At 36.5% G+C, this 10,144-nt stretch overlaps 1 protein-coding gene across 1 annotated transcript; it reads left to right on the top strand.

Moving 5' to 3' along the window:
* Nucleotides 1–306: 306 nt before the first annotated feature.
* On the top strand, nt 307–9,711 carry Nts (neurotensin). Its single transcript, NM_001102381.1, has 4 exons — nt 307–456; nt 2,529–2,590; nt 6,018–6,242; nt 9,351–9,711. Exons 1-4 carry the CDS (start codon nt 387–389, stop codon nt 9,501–9,503), a joined length of 510 nt encoding a protein of 169 aa, NP_001095851.1. The 5' UTR covers nt 307–386; the 3' UTR covers nt 9,504–9,711.
* The last annotated feature ends 433 nt before the right edge of the window (nt 9,712–10,144 follow it).

The raw sequence follows: 10,144 nt of genomic DNA, 5'->3' as shown, positions 1-10,144 counted from the left end.
AATGTCTGGGAGCACGATAGGGGATTAGAAATAAAAGGTACCGGGGTGCCTCTTCCTAGCTGTACACTGCAGTGCTTTTGAACAACCCTTTCCGTGAGTCAGAAACCCTGAGCAACAGCTGCAATTAGGGAAGATCGTCACTTTCAATCAAGGTTCATGGGTGGGGGATGAGATGAGGGACAAAGAGAAAGGAGGGGGGATGGAGATGAAGGCAGAGCACATCCTGTACAGTCATGACATCACCCTCCTGCTCACGTATATATAGGGCATGGCCAGAGCATCTCTCACAGTTCACTCACTTTCAAAGCCAGCTGAAGGCAAGAGGAAGCACCAAGAGAGCTCCTTCCGTGTCTGTGTGGACCTGCTTGTCAGAAGGCTGAGACAAGATGATAGGAATGAACCTTCAGCTGGTGTGCCTGACTCTCCTGGCTTTCAGCTCCTGGAGTCTGTGCTCAGGTAAGCTCGCACCTCTCTGAAGTGAGTGATTTCTCTTACAGTCTGCTGCTACTCAGGTAAATGAATCCAGGAGGAATCTCTCTCTCTCTCTCTCTCTCTCTCTCTCTCTCTCTCTCTCTCTCTCTCTCTCTCTCTTTCTCTCTCGTATAAGAACTGAAACTATTATTATTTTTTTCTTTTAAAAGTCTGTAAAGCAGGCAGTTCATGAGGTTTCAAGGAAAGGCAAACTATTTTCCTTTGGAATATAACTACTAGAGGGAAAAATCAATAAGAGTAATAAAACAAGGATGAAAACTAGAACAGAGGCAGAGCTTTTCAGCAGGCTCCCATGAAGAGATCTCATGCATGATTTTTTATTCTCATCTTTTCTCACTGCCTTAGCTGGTGGCTTCTCTCACTTACCTTTGTGATTTTCCTCAAGTTATTTTCAACTCTACATGTGTGTTAGAACATGTGAAATAAATACCAGTAAATAAAAGAGTGTTTCTAATGCAACAAAAAGTGTCCCAAGTCCTTTGAGAATGTATATTTTAAAGAATTTCATTCTGACAGTCGTGATGCTCATATAGCTGCTGCTTTTTTGAATGTAATCTAAGTTGGCACAAACTATAACCATAAAATTGGTATACTTCTATTTATGATAAATTTAGCTTTACAGTGTTCTGTATATAACAGTTAAGAAGAAGAAATGTATTGTTATCAGATGAATTACGTCTTCTTAAAAATAAAATAAATTTAAGACTAATATGAAATATTTTGATGATGGCAATGTATTTTAATTAATAATTGGAAATAATTGAACAAACACCTAACAGTGGAAAATCTTAAAGACAAATGAAGTAAAATCACTTAACTTATATTTGTGAATATTGTTCTTAATAACCAAGACTCTGAAGTGTTAGTTCAAACTAAGATTTTTTTAAATACAAAGATAGCTATCAGAAGTTATCAGACTGTGATATGTTTTGGATGATCTTATTAGTATAAGAGCCTGTAAATATTTTATAAGCCAATGGAGCTTTCCCATAACTATAATTTTATCAAGTAGTTACAGAAATATAGTTCTAATTATAGATTCTAAAATTAGCTTATTGATTAAAAACTGTATATTAGCTCTCGAAACCCATTTCTGTGACATAAACACATTCTTAACAGAGATTAACAAGATTAATTTTTAACATTCATTCTGAAAATCAAACAGCAAACAAATGGAGCAAAAGTGTCCCTGGAATAGCTCAGTTCTTACAGGTACTCAGGTGGGATCTTGTGTTTTAAAGACCACATAGTAAATAATGGGGCAATTTTAAGCTCTGCCTCCTTTATCACAGAAGGCTAATGGATATTAAATGCTCTACAATACCTTAGCGTTTCTAAGTTTTTGCTTCTCTAAACAAGACACATAAAAGAAATCTGGGAAAATGTGTTCTGACATTAATCAAGGATCTGTTTTCAGTAGATTTAGCATGTGTCAATGGGAGCTCTGCCTTTGCTTAAGCTTCTTCCTCACTGGCTCATGCAAAATTGAAAGCACACAATTCAAACCTCTTGTGTGATTCTTTCCAAGAGAATTTTACAAAATGACATTTGTAGTGAACTGAAGATCAGTATCATTTTCATTCTAAGACTACCAACAAGCAATTCACTGCGGGTTTGCCATGAAATAAAAAACAACACCCGTATTCCTATTTTACTACGTTCTTTATTACATACATATTTTGTATGTGTGGGCTATTGCTGGTAAGAGTAACAAAGCACAGATCTTTTGATAAGGTCTACATTGTACAATATAATTAAATGTTTTACTGAGACCCAGTGAATAGACGATTCTAAATCGTAAGAACTTTGCTTAGCCAATTAAGATGGGCTCATTTTCTCAGAAGTGATTCTATTATTGTGGCTGTCAGCCTAAAATTAAGCTGTGATATGGTTTTCTCTGAATATCGCTTGGAAGAAATTATGTACAGAAGACAATAAGCTTCAAAGACGTTTAAAACAATTTGAAATATGGCGGTTACAATATGATTATGTGATGTGTGATTACATAGTAAGCATGTGGTTTTGATTTTATTCAGATTCAGAAGAAGATGTGAGAGTCCTGGAGGCAGATCTCCTGACAAATATGCATGCATCGAAGGTAACGTTTTTCTTCCTTTAACCCAAAGTAGAAGGATGTATGAATATCCTCTGTAAACTTCATATTATTTTCTAACGTCAATCAAAATATGTATAGTTACCTACCTCAAAGCTTTAAAGGTCTTTGGGAGACATTTCCCTTTCGAGAGATTTTTCTTTTTCTGCTTCTAAGGAGTCACATGTGTTGGTATGAGAGACAAAACGTCTATAGGACTGTCAGCATATATTTTTCAATTTTAAGTAAACAGCCACAGATAATGGAATGAAGATATGTAATCATACTTAAAGTAAATGGTTTTCATCGTTATTACACTGGTATGATGAAAGGTATATGGCATGAAGTTAAATAAATAAGCGAAACCCAATTGTAGTTGTTATGTGTTCTGGTTGATTGTGGAAAATAAAATCCATTTCCGAAAAACACAGCAACATGGGAGGGAAATAAAGTGCAGAAGAAAGCTATGGACAGGCAAACATTAACCTTGACATGCAGTCCTAAAACCTTCATTTCTTATCTAGTCAATCTTAGTCAACAAGACCGACCTTGGCTTTTTTATTTTAAGTGCGAAACTTGGAGCTGAGAATCTATACATTCATGGTTCTCTCACAGGTTATTAGAAACTCCACTTCCTATGAGAGGGTTTACATTTCTTTGCCCTTTCAGAAGCATTAGCAGCATATTTTTAATATTTCGCCAATGACTTCAGTAAAGTTCTATATTCTGAGCAAAATTCTGCAACCTGAGAGCACTTTTCCTAGTTACCAGTGTTTGCCTAGGAATAAAACAAACCGTGATGGGGTTGGGGATTTAGCTCAGTGGTAGAGCGCTTACCTAGCGAGCGCAAGGCCCTGGGTTTCCTTTGAGTAGATGAGGGCTTTTTTGAGGTGAACCCCCCTCTTGGCACATAGGGAATTAAGCACAGTTCTAACAAGGCTGGGGTTTAACAATTGTGATGCAAAGTGATCAGGACAACTGCCCTAAACTCTGAAGCAATGTTCTAAATCTGCTCTTCCACACAAAGCGCTTTTGTAATTGAGTAACCATATCATAGGCAAAACAAATCTCTAGTACACAAGGGCAATTTAATTGTGTTTGATGCTAAACAGAAAGGAAAGATTCACTCTGTGTGTGTTTGAGAGCACAGGATGTTGCCACGTTAGAACCTGTGAAGATGTGTGTTCTGCCTTGGTTCTTAAGTGACAGTCTGGGACAATCTAAGATCACATCAATTCAGTGATGGTTAAGATCTACTAAAAGCAATTGAATAATGTATTATTTTGTAAATATCGTATCAAAATAGCCTCTTTATAAGTCTGCTCGATGAATTTAGTTAATATTAATAAGAAATGTACTGGTATAATTATAAGCTTCTTTATTTAGTATTCGATCCGGTAACAGTGACTGCAGTCTTTTCATCTCCAAGGTAGGAAGATGGGTGTAACCCATTAATACTATCTTAGCTTAGCTATGAAGCCCTTGGTGTCTTACAATAGGTTTTGTTTTTGAAATTGTAAATGTACATGTTGACACATACATGCTCTAAATAATCCTGAAAACATGACAAAGTTTTGCAAGGTCTACCATTCTTAGAATATGGGAGAATATGGGTTCCCCTCTCTGACCAAGCAAAGGTAAGAAAAATAAATTCAGTATCTAAAATGATGTCATTTTTTTCCACCAAAAAAAAAAAAAGAAGACAATTTTGTGCCATGGTGTGATTCAATCAGTCTAAAACAATCCAAGAGGAAGTACTTGCATTGCATTGACTCATTTCAACTTAGTTACCTAAGACACTTCTTCAACAAGAACATATGAGGTAGAAAACCACTGCAATTTGCTGCTAGGATAAAAATAAAAAGTGCATTTCATGTTTTTCTATAAAATTGTTTATCATTCATTTCTGTTATTCAACCATAATTTTTGTATGTTTATAGAACTATGTGAGAACTCTAAACATATGTCTACTTTAACCTAATGACTACATTTAAATTTTTAATGAGAATACTATTTGATTCTGTGCAAAGAAGTTCTGTTTTTAGGATAATGTGGTTTAGACATTGAAATATTATTACTAAAAATATCAAGGAAAAAAAGAAGCTCCAGCAAATTCAAATAGAATGAAAAAAAAAGACAAACACAGGACAATTTGTTCGTTGTTCTCACAATACATTTTTTAAATTATCATCACTGGCATTGGAATATAGGGTCATGAAGAGTAGTCCTGGTTCAGCATGTTATTTTTGTAATCAAACAGAAATCCCGGTATATGCTAGTTCAGTGCAGGCTTTTGAATAAGTAACTAGAATACAGAATATGTTACAAACTCTCATGCTGATTCTCGTTAAGTTGTTGAAATTCTTCAATTAACCACCTGCTCAGTGTATCTGAGTTCAGTGAGTCACAGGTAGTGGGTTTTTACCATATCTCTTATGTCACATTTAATAAGGAAACACACTTGACAAGGCTTATGCCTTGTAAATCCTTTACTTAGACATTAAACTTTCCTCAAATGTATTATTAAATGTGTGCCTCCTTTGTAATTCTCTACTCCAGCTTTATTTCCTGGCAGGACAGGGGCCACGGCGACATTTTGACAGTTAGACAGAAATAGATGTGATGAAGTCAGTTGCCTTAACTTTTTGTCCTCCCCCTACTTTCAGTGTTCAAATGTGTCTAGGAAGCACATCATATTCTTCTTTTCCATTCTCTTCTCTCCTCTTCTCCCCTCTCTTCTCTTCATCTCTGCTCTTCTTTTTCCTACTAATCTACATGTACATGCCATTGAGTATTTGCATGTAAAGTCTCAGGATATTTAATTAAAATTTTAACTTCCTTCCCTACTTTTGTAAGTGAAAGTAGAATTTCGATTTAAAATGGCAGATGTCTGTATATATACTTTATAAACACCACAAACAGAGCCAGACTCAGCAAGTTGCATTTACCTGCGTTTGTGCACACATGCACACACATACGTGTATGCTCCCAACAATAATAAACAAACGAAAAGAGGCCATGAACCTAAGAGTGTGGGAAGACTTGGAAGGGCTTTGAAGGAGGGAACCTCCGTGAGAATGGAGGAAGAGGAGCGAGGAAGTGACGTAGTTCCATTTCAGTTTAAAATATATTCAAGACGTAGTTGAGGGCAGAACCAGTGTTCTAAGGAACTAGTCTTAGGAAACACTGAAAGAGAAAATCTCTAAAGAACATGCAGTAGAAAGGATTAAAAGCCTTTTTGAAAACAGTGAATATCCTTGTACTCATAGATTTGAATATCTGTGAGTTAGGGGTATAATAAAAATGGTTCACCCATTCATAGTTGTATTGCGGATAGAAATTCAAACACCGATGGTTTGACACAAACAAAGCATGTTGCATATTCATCGTACAAACTGTCACTGCAATATCTTTTCGGTTTTTAAATTTTCAGGTCAGCAAAGGAAGTCCTCCCTCTTGGAAAATGACCTTGCTCAACGTTTGCAGCCTGATCAATAACCTGAACAGCGCAGCGGAGGAAGCGGGAGAAATGCGTGATGACGACCTTGTTGCGAAAAGGAAACTTCCCCTTGTCCTGGATGACTTTAGCTTGGAAGCGCTGCTGACCGTATTCCAACTCCAGAAGATCTGCCGCAGCCGGGCCTTTCAACACTGGGAGGTATGAGAGAACCCGAAGGAGGGCGTGAGGATCGCTGCACTACCGGGCTCTCCTCCGTATTCAACCTATGCCCTAAGGAGATCTCAGTAGGGAGACTGACAAACACTAGAAAGTGATAAGCCCTGTTTTTGAATCAACGCCTCTTCTTTTAAATGATAAGAATTTGGTGGTTATTATTACAATTTTTATTTTTATTTTTTTATTGGATTTTTTATTTATTTACGTTTCAAATGTTATCTCGTTTCCCGGTTCCTGTCCATAAATCCCTTATCCCACCTCCCCTCTTCTGTGAGGGTGTTCTTCCACCCATCCACCCACTGCTTCCTACCTCCCTGCCCTGACACTCTCCTACACTGGGCAGGGGGGAGGGGTCCAGCCTTGGCAGGACCAAGGGCTTCTCCCATTGGTGCCCAACAAGGCCATCCTCTGCTACATATGCAGCTGGAGCCCTGGGTCTGTCCATGTGTAGTCTTTGGATGGTAGTTTAGTCCCTGAGAGCTCTGGTTGGTTGGTATTGTTGTTCTTATGGAGTTGCATATCTCTTCAGCTCCTTCAATCTTTTCTCTAACTCCTCCAATGGGACTCTGTTCTCAGTTCAATGGCTGGCTGCAAGCCTCTACTTCTGTATTTGTCATGCTCTGGTAGAGCCTCTCAGGAGACAACTATATCAGGTCCCTGTCAGCATGTACTTCTTGGCACTTCTTGGCAATATTGTCTGGGTTTGGTGGCTGTATGTATACAGACTGGAACAAAAATATTCATAGGAGGAAATTCGGAGACAATGTTTGGAGCAGAGACTGAAGGGAAAGCCATCCAGAGACTGCCCATTTAACACCTCTTTTTAACTTAAAAGTATCCTCCAAACATTTTGAGATTAACAAACCCTTCTCTCTTCACTGTTATATGTCTTAAAGGAACATTTGAATCATATATGTAAACAGATGATATACTGAGACAGTTTTTTCTATATTGGTAATAGGGACATGCATTAAGAAATGTAAGGCTACTTGAACCGTTTTGCTAAAATCAAAAATCCTTTGTACTTATCTATAACAAGCACAATACAAAAGTTTGAAAGATCAAAGAGTTTTAGTTGCAACTCAGAGATTAGCAAGTGCACTTGAATAGTTTTTCTGCTTTTGTAATTGATTATTGGGCAAGTAAAATATTTCTTAATTTTTTTCTTTTTCTTTTTTATTCAGATCTGGGGACCGAACCCAGGGTCTTGTGCTTGCTAGGCAAGCGCTCTACCACTGAGCTAAATCCCCAACCCTGATCTTAATTTTTAAAATAATGTGATATGTCTCTGTGTGTGGGTGTGTGTATGTGAATGTATGTTTGTATGTATGATAGGAATTAGATCTAATTTAAAAACCTACTTCTTTACTGATGAAATAAGCAAGTAAGAAATCATTAAAGGAATAGCTTTAAATATTAGATGTATAGTTAGAATATTTATTTATATTTTGGGTTTTTTTGTTTTGTTTTGTTTTGGTTTTTGTTTTTTTTGAGACAAGGTCTTGTAGCTTTGTTGTCCTGGCTGGCCTAAGACATACCGTGTATCCCAGAGTGGTCTCAAACTTGTAGCAATGCTTTTGCCCTTGCCTCTCAGGTTCTAATATCACACGTGTGCACTATTGTATCTGGTTGGCCTATCTTTAAAGGGGGAAAACTGAAATTTTTAGTAATATGATTTATCAAAGTAACATTCTCGATCGGCACTTTAATTTTTATTGTCTTGATGGATATGTCACTAAAAATTTCACTGAAAATTAGAGCTTTGGGGAGAAGTATCAAAATTTGATTCGAAAGAAGAAAAGAAATGAGGAAGATAACTGAATTGTTCCTCAAATGAAACATGGGACGCTACTCCACTTTTCCAACTGGAAAAGCAATATTTTTCGGATCAAGTTCTGAGAGGCTTGCTTCATGCTTTACACTGTGGTCTTCTAGCAACATTGCAGGTCTGATGGCGCCCCTCCCTCTTAATGTAACAAGCCTGTGAGAGGCTGCCACAGAGATACCCTGTGGAAGGAGAAAAATGCCAGCAGAACTGCTGCTGTTTATACTAGTCGGTAAACAAACTGATGTTTTCCAGATGAAAAGCCAAAAGGCTAGCTCAGATTTACTTGTCATACTCTTCAGCCTTTAATTTTAATTCCAGCTAAATGGTACAGTACTTAAAACACTATTTAGCTCAATAAAACACGAAAATTAAAATCTTAACAGAGGGAAATGTCAATTATGCCTTATTTATCCAGACAAGAAAGACCCCCTCAATAAACTAATTAGCAGATAAGTCAATTGGACATAAGACTAGATCTCTTGTTATTTTAACCATTGAATCATTTACAAATAAAATGGTGGTATCATTCTGAGCACAGTACAAGTAATTACAGACTATGGATTTTTAACAAAGAAAAAATTTCAAAACCTACATTGCCTGACAGTAGCTGTTTTTCCTTGCCTGAAACTGAATATCTGTGGGTTGAAATAAAATATTTGGTGATAGGATGTGGAAATATCAGTATTTGTTATTGTGCCCACAAAGTTTAGGACACAGAAATAACCTGAAGAAACCTTAGATATTTAAACACAGTTTCCACATTTGTTGATCTCTACAACATCTGAGATACTTGAAACAGGCAATTCTTTCTTTGTTTAGGCAACTTACTACAATGACTTTCAAGTCATGTCAGTAATTGATACAGATAAACATAAAATCTTTTTAACCCTCTTATTCAAATGGCGTGGCAGATTCAAAACTACACGACTGTCATGTTTTTCATATTATTTTGGGTTCCCATCATGTATTCAAAATCTCAAAACTAATTTGATGTTGTCTCTGGTGTGGTTCCTCAGTTGGAAATTATGAATACGTTTCTGAAAAGAGGTAGGCTGGTGATCTGGGGAAGGACATATATAATACAGAAAGATTATAATCTCATTCCTTGTCAGTCATTGATAAACATCTGTCAAGTGACAAAAAGAAAAAGTTTCTCTGATCTTACAGGTACATTGTGCCTAAAATCAATCAAGGAGGTTGTAGAAAAATATCTCAAATATATTTTACGCATCTAACTTGCTTTTGTGTTTTCTTGGTTTTAGATAATTCAGGAGGATATCCTCGATCATGGCAATGAGAAAACTGAGAAGGAAGAAGTGATAAAGAGAAAAATCCCTTATATTCTGAAACGGCAGCTCTATGAGAATAAACCCAGAAGGCCCTACATACTCAAGAGGGCCTCCTACTACTACTGAGAAGTTAATTCTTGACATGTGATTCTCATCCTTTACCTGTTATCTGGATACACATGATGCTTATCTAGATATATAATTATATGTGTGTATGAATGTATGCCAGAACTTGATTATTTTACCTTTTCCACAATTGTGCTTTCTTGGATGGGATTTTCCTGCATTCTTGCAAACTGGACGCAATGTTTTCAAATAAAGGTAGATCTCGAGCATGATGTGTTCTGTATCATTGGGATAGATAATAATTTTATCATATGTAGAATGTTCTGTGATTTTGCAAGGTATGTAATGGGTCATATAAGCAGTCATGGCATTTAGCACTTTATGGGAAATTATAAGAGATTATAACAAAATTGAGCACACACAATTAACCCAAAGCAGAACAATGGCACCATTTTGATTATTTGATGGCTTTATTATTAACTGAACAAAATATACATGCTTTCCATAAACTGCTAGCTCATCTCTCAGTACAAAGGAAAGTTACTATCATATAAAGACCCATCTGGAAGACTTGTTAATGAAACATCATTCTTTATGCTGATCTCAGTGTATCTTTACGTGGATATTTTGCCTGTCAAATGAACTGATAGCTAATAAATGTCAACAATCATCATAATCTAATGCTTTATTGCAAATTTACT

The sequence above is a fragment of the Rattus norvegicus genome, chromosome 7 (genome assembly GCF_036323735.1).
Source record: "Rattus norvegicus strain BN/NHsdMcwi chromosome 7, GRCr8, whole genome shotgun sequence".
Taxonomy (NCBI): Eukaryota; Metazoa; Chordata; class Mammalia; order Rodentia; family Muridae; genus Rattus; species Rattus norvegicus.
The sequence above is the reverse complement of the archived record's forward strand: the minus strand, read 5'-3'. Positions and strand labels throughout refer to the sequence as shown.

Coding starts and splice junctions, on each gene's coding strand:
- Nts (NM_001102381.1), top strand. CDS start 387: ATGATAGGAATGAACCTTCAGCTGGTGTGCCTGACTCTCCTGGCTTTC. Junction 2,591..6,017: donor CAAATATGCATGCATCGAAG/GTAACGTTTTTC, acceptor TTAAATTTTCAG/GTCAGCAAAGGAAGTCCTCC. Junction 6,243..9,350: donor GGGCCTTTCAACACTGGGAG/GTATGAGAGAAC, acceptor TCTTGGTTTTAG/ATAATTCAGGAGGATATCCT.